This window comes from Natrix helvetica (assembly GCF_964273705.1).
Source record: "Natrix helvetica genome assembly, chromosome: 1".
In the NCBI taxonomy this organism is placed as follows: domain Eukaryota; kingdom Metazoa; phylum Chordata; class Lepidosauria; order Squamata; family Natricidae; genus Natrix; species Natrix helvetica.
The window spans coordinates 244,353,008-244,367,758 of record NC_138548.1 but is presented as its reverse complement, the minus strand read 5'-3'; the positions used below and the strand labels follow the sequence as shown (position 1 = coordinate 244,367,758).

Genomic DNA, 14,751 nt, shown 5'->3' with positions numbered 1-14,751 from the left:
TGCGTATGCACAGGGGGCGGAGTCAAGGCAGCTGGGCAACCCCTCGCTGGCTCCAGAGCGGCCCCGTGGGTTCAATCTAAGGGGCACAGGAACCCATGCCATCTGCGTGCAAATGGGCACAGGCAAGTGAACAACGCATCTGGGCCACAGACTGCTGGTTCCTTCTCCCAGTGTTGGTTCCGGTCCCCAGCTGATTCAGATTCCGCAGCGGCCTTGCTGTTTGCAGGAACGAGGCCTTCAACTGAGCAAGGAGGCACTGCAGGGCCAGGCCCCTCACACCTGCGTCCAGCCCACTGGAGCTTGCTGCACCAAGGGAGGGATGAGACCCTGTTATCCTGCAGAGCCCGTCGCTGCTTGAGCGGGGAGGAGGAAGAGAAGAGCAGCAAGGCTTTGCGCCAGCTGGCCTGCAAGGCACGGAGTAAGTCAGGTGGGGCTGGCTGGAGAGGTGGGAATCATGACTGTTCGGGTGGCTTCTGCCAGCAGCTTGGATGCCCTGGCATCCGAGCTGAAGAAAGCAGAGGTGCAGCAGTAGGATTGCCCTCAAAGATTGTTCAGTTTCCAAGCAGCCATATGCACGGAGACATCCCATTTGAATGTAGGTGGGCTCCATGGGACAACAAGGACTCATTCCTCCCCTGGCGCAATGAACTGGCAGGTTGGACATGGATGTGAGGGGCTTGGCCCCGCGGTGCCTCACTCAGTTGAAGGCTTTGTTCCTGCACACAAAACATTAAGGTCTGCACATCCAGGCCAGACGTCATCGGTGCCTGCACCTGGCCAATTCCATAGCGACCCTCCCAGCTCTAGCCAGGGGTGTGTTGAAGGAGCTCCCTATGTGGCAGATTTTAGTGGGCAGAGAGTATCCCTGCCACAGCAGTGGGGAGAAAGGAATTGGGAGGGGAAGGAGACAGGCACTGCAAACACTTTTTGCGCCAAGAATGAAAATTTCTGGGTCCCTGATTCTCTGCAAAAGTGGATGGGTACCTGGACGCACGTGAAATTATGGCACCCAGGAGCGTCCATTCTTGGCATGAAAAGCATTTCCAAGCCAACTCTTCTCTCCCTCAAAAGCAAAGAAGCAGTGGCAGAAAAGAGATCTTTTTAAGGTGAGTTCGATGTGGCAGAAAGAGGGAGAAGCATGAGGTGTCTTAGTGGGTTGGGGAGGCCTCGAGGGCCTATTCCATCACTAGGCCCCCTGCCTTCCCCATCCTGAGATGCCTCATGTGCACTTAACAAAAGGTGCATTAGATTAGCAAATGTGTACATTGCTATTCTTGAATTGTGAGCTCGTAGGAAAATATCCCCTTGTATGTTGCAAACAGTTATTTCCAGTGAGGAAAACAGGATAAAGCAGAAGGGGGGGGGGGGGGTGTTTTCCTTTGCCATATTTCCAATCTGAATTAGACCATGGCAGGGTCCCTACAGGAGAGCGCTTTTAAGGATTATGTATTAATAGAAAAGCAACTAACTTACCTCTGTTCCTAAATGCTAAAGCTGTTGCGCATAAAAACAGGAACTGTGATCAGCTATCACAGCCACCATGTTGACAGTTTTGCTGTACTGTTGTCTGTACACCCGCATTAAATGCAAGCATGGGATAAACTTAGCCTGGTTTCTTAGTTCTTTTAAGTGGTCACAAACTACTTGTAAGTGGCATTTGATCGTGAGCGATCGAGAAATGTTTCTTTTGTGTTTGAGCATCCATGAAGGGACAGGAAAGTGGAAGAGGAAAGGGGGGAAGGAAAAAGAAGAAAAAGGAAAAGAAGGGAGGGGTAGGGAGATTATAATGAGGGAGGGTGGGTCTGAGGGACGTTCTGCCTTAGCACTTGGCCACCAGCAACCCTGCTGCCCTTTTGCCATCCCCTTGTCCCCTCCTGACACCTCCTGGTGGTTTCCCATCCTGTCACTGAGGATATGTTGGTTACAAAGCTGGGTCCCCTCGCAAGGAGAAGGAATGGGCCTCCCTCTGACCCATACACTTTGCCCTCCCCACACACCATGAGCAACCTGGCCAATGAGAGTAAACACAACAGCAGTAGCCTTGAGGTAAGTGCAGCCAGGCACCCCCCCCCCCCCCTTGGGGAAGCTGGGCTGGGCTGTGGGGTCCCAATGCCCTGGGGACTTGAAGGCTGACTGGGCACTTACTCTTTGCTGCCCAGGGCTCCAGGCAGCCCGCACTGCCATCCAGGGGTCCTCCATATGGCCTGAGGTACAGTGAGGCTCCTCTGGTGTTCAAGGATTTGGTGCTCGCCCTAATCTCACTTTCTTCCACTGGGGACAATTATCTTCCCACCCCATCCCCGCTCAGGCCACCACATGTGTCCCACCGACACAAGTGATGTAAACCTGGCCATGCCCCCCACTACCTCCCCCATCAACCACAATCCTGATGCAGCCCTCAATGAAATCGAGTTTGACACCCCTGATCTACATGAAACTGCTAGAGGAGGTCATTTATTGGTATGAACTCTTATCATTGGTATGCTGATGATAATTACATATTTTTACCCCAGCCAAATAAGTGATGCAACCACAGTGCTGGCTGAGTGCCTGAAGGCTGTAAGGGTCTGCATGGGGAGGAATCTGCTTTGGCTCATCCCTGGCAAGTTGCGTGGTTTGTCATTTTTGGTGCCCCCTGAACCAGATGATTCCTTATCTTTGACTCTGCCTTGGCCACCTTCCATCTGGATTACTGCAATGTGTTCTATACCCTTCAAGACCACCCAGAAATCTCATGTGGTCCAGAATACATCAATGTAATGCCTATTGCACAAGCTGCACTGGCTTCCCCTTTCTTTTTGGGGTGCAGCTCAAGGTGCTGGTCTTTAAAGCTGTATTTAGCCCAGGACCAGGCTCCCTGTGGAATCACCTATCTGTTATTAGATTAGATGGGGTAGGCACGTTTAGTACCTTGTCCCAAGAATTGTCATCTGAGGGGGAATACAAAGCGTGACTTTTCCATGGCAGCTCCTGCCCTATTGCCCCATGATGTTTGGCAGGCCTCAACTCTTTTATACCTCCATCAGGCTTTAAAGACCTGACCTCTCCAAGAGTTGGGAGATTAGATGATTTATTCTCTTTTTACAGCCACCTATCTCAATTGCTCTGGGTGGCTTAAAGTTTATTTACTTGTATCTGCCTGTATTATTTTTACAAATAAGGCAGCAAATACATCAAACCCTTTTTCCTCCACAACCACCACCCTGTGAGATGGGTTGGGCTGAGAGAGAGTGACCGGCCAAGGTCACCCAGCTGGCTTTCATGGCTAAGGTGAGACCTTTCTAGCTTGATACCTTGACCACTAGTCCAAATATATATGTACCGTGTTTCCCCGAAAATACGACATGTCCTGAAAATAAGGCCATGCCAGGTTTTTGGGGTGGGCAAAAATATACAGAACAGGTGCTCGTGCAACCCCTCTCAAGCTGGGCAGAGCGCCACTCACCAACCGAGCGGTATCTCGAAGGGCCAAGCCGCGCAAGCGCCTGTTTCCACTTCCCCCCCCGGCTCCCGCAGCTTGATGCCTTCAGGATACCGCTGGGGCAGTGAGTGGCATTCTGGCTGGAGAGGGGGGGTTGCTCTCTTGTGAGAGAGCCCCGACATGGGGATGGGAGGACACGGGCACAAACTCGGGCAAACAGCTGTGTTGCGCTGTGGCAGCAGCGCAACACAGTCGTGAGGTGACCACGCTCTCTGCCTCCTGCATCCCAAAACAAAAAGCACCCACCTCGCCCCTCTCGATAATAAGGCCAAGGCTATATTTCGGAGGTCAAAAGAAGAGAAGACCCTGTACTATATGCAGTACAATTAAAATATTTTAAAATAATAAAAAATATCCAAAAGAAATACAGCAGCTGAGTTATTTGGCCAATACAGCCAGAAAATGGGGCTCTTAGCACCTTCAGCACCCTAGGTTCAAGAGCACTGCCAGGTTTTTAGAGCTTTACTAAAGGCTAAAGTTGGGGGCCATTGTAACCTCCAAAGGGAAGATATTCCATAAAGTAGGTACTGCAGAAAAGGCCCATGATGGATGGTTAGTGCTAACCTGCATATTGGGCTGGTGCCAGTTTTTTCCTTGTTAAGTTTTAACCAAGTTTTATAGTTTTTACATTTTTATAAGTGTTTAAATTTTTGATTGGGAGTCACCCAGAGTTGGTTGAAAGATGGGCTAGAATTATTTTTAACATCAGAGTATGTATTGTTAATTTTTAAAAAAGGTCAATGATGGCAAGAAAACATATCTTGGTACAGTCATACCTTGGTACTCGACTGCTTTGAAACTCATCAAATTTGGTACTCAATGCATTTTGATGCAAAAATTTTGTCCTGGTACTCATTTGTTTGGTATTGGGTGCACGAACTAGAATTTGTTGGTGTTGGCTGCCTCATGACTCACTACTCTTTCCAGCCGAAACAAAGGATAAAATATTAGTCACATGGTTTATTTGATACTCATTTTAGTACTCGTCACAGCTCCCGGCCAAGTAATGATGAGTACTGGGGTACCACTGTATAACAGTTTCAACTTATGCCAACAGGATCAGAGTAATTGTCTAAGGAAATGAAATAGCTGTGATTATTTTAGTCAGGATTTTTTGGTTTGCATATGGAGAAATAGTTATGACAGATTACACATAAAACTTCTGGTGTGCTTACACTGATTAGGAATTTAGTGCTAACTCCAACAATATTAAGTACAAACATAAAAGTACTGCGTCTTAAAGTTATATAAAACTTTTAAAAATAGCTTTAATAATAGCTTAAAATAGAATATTCACTATCTTTCCTGTAAATCCTAAGCTTCAATATATCAGGTTGGCTGCTTTGATGTTGTAGCACGTTTTTTCTATCAGTGTTGTTACTGCAGCATTTCTGAGAGAGGATGTGATACTTCTCGCTAAAACTAGTTCCAGCTCCTGAAAATTCTGAAGCCTGGCCACATCTTCATCCTTGGAGGAGAAAGGAAGTAGTATTTTTAAAATAATTAAAGCAGTTTCAAACTGTGAAATCTAATAATAAAACAGGTAATGGAGACTGCATTAAGATGATGGATTACTTTAATACTATCTTAAGAATCTCAGTTAATGAAAAATGTTCTTTCAAGCTTCAGGAACTGTTCAAGCATTCCATATTTATTATACTAATCCACATTACAGGCTAAACCCAACAACGTTTTATGAAGCCCCCTTCCCACCACGTCCCTGGAGCTATTCTATATTTAGTGTGAAGAGGGATGCAAAATGCTCTCATCTGAATGTACTTAAGCTCAATGAACTATCCCAATTACCAGCGCTATTCTGAGAGTCTACATAGACTTGTCATTGCTTTGTTTACACCTTGTCAATTAATGCAAGTTCTTCTTAGAAATGGAACATTAAAGGCTAAGAGTTATATGTGCTATCCTTTATATAAATTACGGAAGCACCTGACTTACACACTGCACTGATAAATTATGCAGTTTGCTCAGTTTTGAGTTTAGCATCTAGAAACTGGTTTATTCTGGCTCAGAGACCAAAATTGTAGTAGGTTTTGCCAACCTTTTCTGCCCTCAGGTAGCATCATGAAATGACCACAGTATGAAAAACTCTCCCTCTAAATCACCCAAATTTTGTGAAAGTCTCGCAAGAAAGTCCCAAATCCTTATACCAGTGGCATTTGAGCATTTTCACATAAAAAACTCACAAGATTTGTTTCATAATATGTTTTAGGTTTATTGGGGGTGGCATGCAGACAATTCATAAGTTGTGACCTGCAGTGCTAGATGAACCTGGATAATTGAATCAAGCAAATCAGCTCAATGCAGAAACAGCTAATTACTAGTATTAAAACAAGGAATAAGGAAGCCTGTTTGAGAAGTTTGCTTGCATACAGCTCTTTACCGAGTCTGCAAATCCTTGGAAAAGAAGATAAAATCTTGCAAAAAGGTAGTTCAGCTCCTTGGCTTATGATATGAGTTAAAGTTTAAGTATAAAAAGTAACCACAAATATTTAAGTATACATATTATATACATATATGAAGTGAGCCTGCCAATTTTATTTTGGATATGCCTGTACACCTAAACAGATGCAATCCTGTAGATACGAGAAAGTTGAAGATCTGTCAGATTAAGGAGGAGGTCAAACAGTGCTTCAACAGTAAAAAGGGCAAAGGGCATTGTAAGATCAGGCAAATAATCTATACCATCCTGGTGCAAAGATCCTTTTACTTCCTGATTAGGCAGATAATAAGGGGAGGGGGAGGAACCGCCATGCATTTTTCCATGCTCCCCTTATTTTACTCTGCTGAAATGAGCCTAGCAGTTTCTCTTCGATTTTTCCATCCCCGTACTACTCTATTGGCTATAGTTACAAAGCTCTACATAGTTAAGAAAGCATTACTCTGAACACACTCTCTGAGAGCTGAAGTGTGACTGAGGATGAAGCATGGGATAGTAGAATTAGAAGAGCATTGGCAGAATCTCAGAATCAGAAAAAAGACAAAGACCAACAGGGGGTTTGCTCATCTAAAATTCTTTACTGTATGATTCAAACTTGGCTGGTTACGCTTTTTAAATTGCACAGCAAAATATTTTCCAACATGGATTTCAACTTACTAATTAAACCCATAATGTTAAAAACAATGAAACAATTGCTCAGAAATGATTGTTTTTGCAAGAATCCTTAACTGAATCTTACCTCAGCTCCTACTTATCCATACCAAATAGAAGGTCTGTAAACAGTAGATGCCATACCAGCCTTCCCCCTTCTTTGGCATGAAAAAATAATGGTTGGTTGATTGGTTGGCTTTCCTGGCCCTTGCTAATACAGATCAGCCAACTGCTTTAGATAAATGTTGATTATGCTCCTAGCAACTAACTGGTGGAAGGCTCCGAGGTGCTCATTTTGGTTTATAAACCTGTACTCCCCATTATGCTGACTAACAGCAAGAAGCATTTGGTACAATTCTTATCAAAAACTATTGATTCATTACATGTTTCAATCCTCTACAGAAATTTTACATACAATAATAGCAGCAGGAGGGGAAACCCACAGCATTCAGGGCAGTGAACGGCAACAAGTGCTTAAATCTTAAAGTCCATATAAACCAACATTTAAATGATCAGCTCTTTCTTCTGTCCCAATTGAGCACCACCCGGGGTTCTCCATGGTATGGAACTCTGGACTGACACTCCAGCCAGAATTGTGCTACACGAATTGCATTAATTTTAAGCTACAATTTATGCTCACTTCCTGAAAGTGAACTGTTTTTTCCTCTACTGAGAAGTCTGAAGGCTTTCATGCTAAAAACCAGAGGTTGAAGGAATGCTCAAAATATTATTTTTTTGCTGATTCACAAACATGCTCATGCACATAGAGCGAAATATTCTGTCTCTAGCTGTTGTCTGAAGGAAGGATTTCTTCTTGTATTGTTATCTTGGCAAGGAATATTCTTGCACGCTACTTGTTGGCATGCATGAGAAATTCTGAACTGATCCTAAAGCCCTTTTAGACAGCAACACATTAAAATGGAGGATGTTAATTCTTTCTGCACTACCTAATTAATAAAGCAAAATCAATTGTACGTCACAATAATAACAACTGCTAGTTCCATGTCTCATATACTATTTTGGGTAGTGAGCAATTTTCAACAGCCAATGTCACCAAACAAATGTTTAAAAGAAAATCTTTGTGTTTTACCTTTCTCAATAATGTATTAGGTAATTTTCTAATTTTCTCCACTTGTTCAGAATTAATTCCCAGCTCACAGCAACACACATTGAGCAGATCTTGGTAAGTCAGTTGTTTTCTGTCCAATTCAATTTCAATGAAGTCATATTCTTTAGGATTTTGAATTCTTACTTTAAGCACCAATTCTGTATCTTTATAGGGGGGGGGGGGGAAACATATATATTCAGATGAAATAAATAAGCTCATTAACAAGTACAGGAACTAAAGTGATACATTCTCTGTAATCCCCAAATCATTTTCTTTAAACTATGTCCTTCATTAACAGAAGAGAGAAATGGCTCCAGACAATTATGGTTAGCAGAAGAGATTAACTGCAGACTAAATTAGGAAACTGGAGATACCGAGTGCAGGGCTTCCCTGAAGACGTAAATGCCGGAAATGCCAAATCACTGCTATATTCTTGCCAAGTGGCCATAAGTCCATCATTGAGGGTCAAACTTGATTTGAGACAGACTTTACCTTAGCATATAATGGGAAAATGAAGACCAAAATATAATGCTGATGGTTATGGCAAATGGATAATAAGATTGCGGATAAAGGAAAAAGGGATTCACCATCTCTATACAGATAGTCCTCAAGCTACAACCACAATTGAGCCCAAAATTTCTATTACTAAGCAAGACAGTTGTTCAGTGAGTTTTGCCTCATTTTATGACCTTTTTTGCCACCGTTGTTAAATGAATCACAAGTTACTAACACAATTGTTAAGTGAATCTGGCTTCCCCATTTAATTTGCTTGTCAGAAGGTTGCAAAAGGTGATCACATGACCCCAGGACAATGAAACTATCATTAGATACAGGCCAGTCGCCAGGTATCTGAATTGATCACGTGACTGTGTGGATGCTGCAATGGTCATGAAAAACTGCACCTTTGTCAGTGCGATTGTAATTAATGTCATTTAACAGACATTAAATGAATGGTTGTTAAGTCAAAGCAGAGGTGGGTTGCTGCCGGTTTGACCCATTTCGGCCGAATTGCTAGTGGCCCGGAGCAGCTGAGAGCAAACCAGTATGGTGGCTCTTTTGGCCCGCCCGCCCGCACTCTGTACCTGTTTTTATGGCAAAGGACAAATTGTGCATGCATGCACAGCGTGTGGCGCCTGCATGAGTCAGCTGGTTGTTGCAGAGGCAGCGAATTGCGCATACACGTGCAGCGTGAGTCAGGCATGCAGCACAAATCAGTGGCGCAGCACGAGTCAGGCACACGCACCAACAGAACACACGCACGATCAGCGAACCGGTAGTGAAGGTAAGTGCAACCGACCACTGACTCTGGGGAAGCCAGATTCACAAGGTAGTCAAAGACTACCTTGAACTCCAAAGGCACCCTGGGCTCCTAGAACTATTGCTGCCTCTCCTAGTGCCCATCCAACCCCCCCTCCTTTATTATGGGTGCTTGCCCATTGGAGGAAGATCAAACCTGCCAAACAATCTCTCAAGAAGAATAAAGAAACATTACTTGAAAAGTTTTCACCATCATGCGTATTGCATGGAAATGTTCCGTTGAAAAGCAGTGGCTGCAACGCTGACTCTGCCTCCACTCTGGCACCATTTTTTTGGTCAGGCATATGTTGTGTAGATGGACATGAAGTCAAGTGATTTCTGCTGTCATGTGTAGATGAAGAAAATGAGGGAGTAAAGCTTTGAACTCTAGACTTTATGTCTTCAGACGCTTCTGCAACCACGGATGAAATGAGCTCCTCAACCCAAAAGTGTTTCCCAGGTAGTTCGGTTTCTTTGTGCAAAGAAATGGCCATGCCATTGTTTTCTGCCTGAACTGTCGATAAACAAAGGCTAGTATCACCAGCAGATAAAAGAGGTATGGCAGCATTATTTTCTTTGGATGGAACAGCCATAAGAGTGGCACTATCCCCTTTTTGATTGTAAGTCCCTGGAAATGATTCATTGGTGAGATAGTTTGCCATACTCAGCAGCTTTAAGTTATTCACTTTATTATCACCACCTTCCACTTCAGGAACTATTGGGAGAAAAAACAAAACAAAACCATATTTTAAACCACTATCTCCTATGAGAATAGTTACTCCCATGCATTCCAGAATCAGCAGAACTAACTATACCTCAACTTCAAGCGACACATTTTAACTGCAAAGGAACAGCAAACAGTTTAAATGCAAGAGAAATACATGTAGTCCTCGAGTTACGGCCACAATTCAGCCCAAAATTTATGGGGTTAAGTGAAACGTTTGTTAAGTGAGTTTGCACCACTTTATGACTTTTCTTGCCACACCTGTTAAATTAGTAATGTGGTTAAGTGAATTCCACTTCCCACACTGACTTTGCTTGTCAGGTCACAAAAGGGGAGAACGTGACTCTGGGACACTGCAACCGTCATAAATATGAGTCAGTTGCCAAGCATCTGAATTTTGATCACGTGACCATGGGACTGCTGCAGAGGCCGTAACTGTGAAAAATGGACATAAGTCACTTTTTCTAGTCCCGTTGTAACTTTGAATGTCACTAAATGAACTGTTGTAAGCTGAGGACTACCTGTACAGGGCCTGGAGCTGCAGTGGCAAATGCTTATTTAAGAATAAGAATCTTGCACTGTTATATTTTATTTGGAAACGGAAGATAAAACAGAAATGTGCCCAGGTATATACCATCCAAATGTCCAGCGGCATAGAATTGTACCCAAAGTGTCACATAATGCAATCCAGGAAGCATGGCTTTACTGTCACAATGCCTGGCCTATGGAACACCATCTCTCCCTGAGATTCAGAGGCCCTGTTGATTTTGCTGGTGTTCAGAAATACTTGGCTATTCCCTCTGGCATTGTGCTGAGACATTAAATGAACCAATTGTACCACTGAAGCATGTTACATTGAAAACCTCTAACAATTATATTAATATTGTGGTTATCTTCAGAAGAAAGGGTTGATTATTATGGCTTTAATTAACGTTTTCCACCCAGAGCCACAGAACTGAGACAGGGAGCCATGTACAAATCACTGAAAAAAATAAATGGAAAGATGAAATCACTTTCCGAGATAGGTTAACTTCCAAGGTAATATTTAGATTTAAGAATCCAAGCTTGCACAAAATGTCAATAGCATGTTTGGAGTACAACTGGGCTTTGGTTGCACCTGTGGCATAATAATGACCAAACATGCCAGCCTGGTAATCCAGCCTACAACTTTTCTATCTTACTGAAAAGAGGAACCAAGAGTGGGTGGGGGTGGGAAGAATCATAGGGGTGAGATTAAACCAGTATCTTAATGAAGTTTTAACAACATCAGCAAACTCTTTTAAGTTACTTAGACATAAAGCAAGAATAAAATGAATCTTTTCCCCTTATCTTACTTCTTCACCGATATCCCAGAATGCAAGGGTTATGCTCTAAAGACAGATCCATTGAATATTTTTAGAAAGATAAATTCAAATTATCAAGCACACCTCCAAGTAGTTTTCTGATTTCTTTTTTTGAAGTCAGATGTACTGCCAGATCTTTGTTCTTTGTAAAAATCCCCTTATCGGCTCCATGGTCTAGCAGGTACTTAACTATATGAGTTTGGTTACGCTTGCATGCCCAATGCAAGCACGTCCTATATAAGAGAAATGTGAATAATCAAGCATTTCTATCACTGTGACAGAGCAGATATTACCAAACTACAGCTCCCAGCAATTCTGGCAATGGACAGGAATTCTCTGAACTGCATCTCTGCCTGGCTCCCTGACAGTCATCCAAGGACCATAACAGAGGCTTTCTTGCCACAAATCATCATTTTCCTATGAAGTCAATGGGGGAGCTGGCAGGAAGTCAGAAGTCACGATCACATTACATTTCAGCTTATAACCATGTTGTTCAGCAACTGAGTCCTGGTGCTAATAGTGGTTGGTAAGTTAAGGACCAGTAGTAGTCCTCAGATTACAACAGCAGTTTGAATCAGAATGTCTGTCACTTAGTGCAATGTCACATGACACTTAGTGATGGCAATCCTAACAGCCCCTACTAATATGCAAGTTCCCATGGGTTTTAAGTCAGCAGTGGTGGAAAGAGGCATGAATCCAGGTAAGTAGGCCAGCAGATGAGCGCTATTGGGCGGGTAGAAGCCACAGGTGAGTGCTATAGAATGTGGGCAGGTGCCAAAGGAGCACGCTACATAGGGCAAGTGCTTTGGAGTACAGATGGACGTGCCAGAAAGCAGCTGGAATGAGATGATTTTGACTTCCCTTCAGTTTCCTCATTGACTTTGCTTATGCCAGCAGGGTTGTCGATCAGAAGATTGCAAACAGTGATCACTGCAATCATAATTGAAGTGAAAAGGGTAAGGTTCTACATTTAGGCAACAAAAACGGAATGTGCAGGTACAGTATAGATGATACCTTGCTCAGTAGTAGTAACTGTGAAAGGGATCTTGGAGTCCTAGTGGACAACCATTTAAATATGAGCCAGCAGTGTGCAGCAGCTGCCAAAAAAGCCAACACAGTTCTAGGCTGCATAAACAGAGAGATAGAATCAAGATCACGTGAAGTGTTAATACCACTTTATAATGCTTTGGTAAAGCCACACTTGGAATACTGCATTCAGTTTTGGTTGCCAAGATGTAAAAAAGATGTGGAGATACTAGAAAGAGTGCAGAGAAGAACAACAAAGATGATTAGGGGACTGGAGACTAAAACATATGAACGGTTGCAGGAACTGGGTATGTTTAGCTTAAGAGAAAGAAGGACTAGGGGAGACATGATAGCATTGTTCCAATATCTCAGGGGTTGCCACAAAGAAGAGGGAGTCAAACTATTCTCCAAGGCACCTGAGGACAGAACAAGAAGCAATGGGTGGAAACTAATCAAGGAGAGAAGCAACTTGGAACTGAGGAGAAATTTCCTGACAGAACAATTAATCAGTGGAACAGCTTGCCTCCAGAAGTTGTGAATGCCCCAACACTGGAAGTCTTTAAGAAGAAGTTGGATAGCTATCTGTCTGAAACATAGGGTTTCCTGCCTAGACAGAGGGTTGGACTAGAAGACCTCCAAGGTCCCTTCCGACTCTACTATTGGATTGGATTGGATTGTAATTTTGAGCCAGCTGTTAAGTTCCAGAATCATGGTCATGTGGAGTGTTGCGATAGTCACAACACCACGGCCCATACCTAAGCCGCTCTAATTCAGCACCATCATGACTTTGAATGGTCACTAAACAAGTAGTTGTAATCTGAGGACTACCTCTCTCTGTATGATATAATCTTGGCAATATTGAGGAAATTATTATATAGTGATCCACATTGGAGCCATAAACATTATTGTGTTCTTCTTAAGAATGATTGAGATGGGTGGCAAACGTGTAGGAATGGTTAGGGCGACTAACCACTGTACGGGTAGTCCTCGACTTACAGCCACAATTGAGCCCAAAATGTGTTGCTAAGTGAGACACTTAAGTGAATTTCGCTCCATTTCATGACCCTTGTTGCCACACTTGTTAAGTGAATCACTGCAGTTATGTTAGTATCATGCAGGGGTGTCCAAACCTGGCAACTTTAAGACTTGTGGACTTCAACTCCCAGAATTCCCAGGCCAGCTCTGCTGGCTGGGGAATTCTGGGAGTTGAAGTCCACAAGTCTTAAAGTTGCCAAGTTTGGACAACCCTGGTATCATGGTTAAGTGAATCTGACTTCCCCATTGACTCTGCTTAACAGGTCGCAAAAGGTGTCCACATGATCTCTCAACATTGCAACCGTCATAAATACATGCCAGTTGCCAAGTGTTTGAATATTGATGCTGCAAAGTGTGAAAAACGGTCTTAAGTTACTTTTTTAAGTAGCTGTGTAACTTTGGACATCTACAGTCAAGACAACCTGTAAGATATTCAATGCAAATTATCTTCCAGGTGTCCCCTAAAACCAAACTTGAGTCTTGTCCTTGCTTAAGATCCCAGAAACAGATTGTGAGCCCAAAAATTTAGCTGATAATTTAGATGGGTTTGCTGGTTTTGGTAAACAAGGTATTTATGAGTTCCCCATTCCACCTCACGTGGGGAACCTACCGTCCCTGGCCTAATGTCCCCATTTATTTGTATCCATTTCATGTATAATCATGTTTATACTTATATCTGATATCTTATACATGCTTGACAAATAATAAATAAAAAGAGTAAAAAATAAATAAAAGTCTAAGGGTGGGGGGGAAAAAGGCCTCTTAGTCTCGCCTATTTTTAAAGGCACGATGGGGAAGAAAAGAGTGAGGATGCCCTTGGAGGAGACCACACTCCATTCATTTTCAGGCAATTCGTCGGAGTTCCAGGGCGAATAAAGTGCATGTTGCTGCACCTTGGAATGAGGGGAGATGGGAGCATTTAACCGTCTGCACCCCCGGTTGGAGAAACGAAGGCGCCCGGCCCGGAGGCAGAAAGGAAGAAGGCCTGGGAGGGGGAGGGGGGGGGCTTACCAGCCATTGATCTCATTCTGAGCATTCAACGCCACCCCGTTACGGACCAGCATCCGCACCTCCTCGAGATTGCCTAAAGCAGCAGCTTCCCGGAGCCTCTCCTCCAGGTAGCTGCTCATCTTCCCTGTCTCTTTTCCCCCTCCGACCCTTAGCGTTCCCCCCGGCAGGCCCAGGAGTGCCCCATCCGCAGGCGTCCCCTTGCAGGGAGGCGGAGGAAGGGACGGAGCGAGGGAGCGAAAAGATGCTGCTGCTACTGCTCCCCTCACAGCTGTCTCGCTCCCTCGTCCTCCCGGCTTCGAGCCCGGGACCCGCGAGCCTGTCCCGCCGGCTGGAGAGGCCGCGCGCGCGACCCACCGCCAATGCCGCTCAGGCAGCCAGGCCAGCGGGCAGAAAGTGAGCGCGAAGGGCGGGGCGGGGGGCAGATTGCAGGGCAGATTCGAGAGAAGGGATTCGAAGTTCCGTTTCCAGGACAACCAGGGCGGGCCTTAAACGCTTGTAGAACCCGAGCCGAACGACTAGCGGCGGCGGTTGCTCCAGCGAAGCGTTGAAGCTTCGCGCAGGGAGAATGTGTTTCTGTGTCTGGTTTGGAGATTTCCAGTGTAAAGCATCCCTAAAAATCTG

At 44.2% G+C, this 14,751-nt stretch overlaps 1 protein-coding gene across 1 annotated transcript; it reads right to left on the bottom strand.

The window, feature by feature from the left end:
• Positions 1–4,439: 4,439 nt before the first annotated feature.
• LOC309397027 (ankyrin repeat domain-containing protein 40-like) lies at positions 4,440–14,249 on the bottom strand (the record flags this gene model as incomplete). Its single annotated transcript, XM_081962701.1, has 5 exons — positions 4,440–4,949; positions 7,678–7,859; positions 9,188–9,706; positions 11,143–11,291; positions 14,131–14,249. 5 exons carry the CDS (start codon positions 14,247–14,249, stop codon positions 4,803–4,805), a joined length of 1,116 nt encoding a protein of 371 aa, XP_081818827.1. The 3' UTR covers positions 4,440–4,802.
• Between the last annotated feature and the right edge of the window lie 502 nt (positions 14,250–14,751).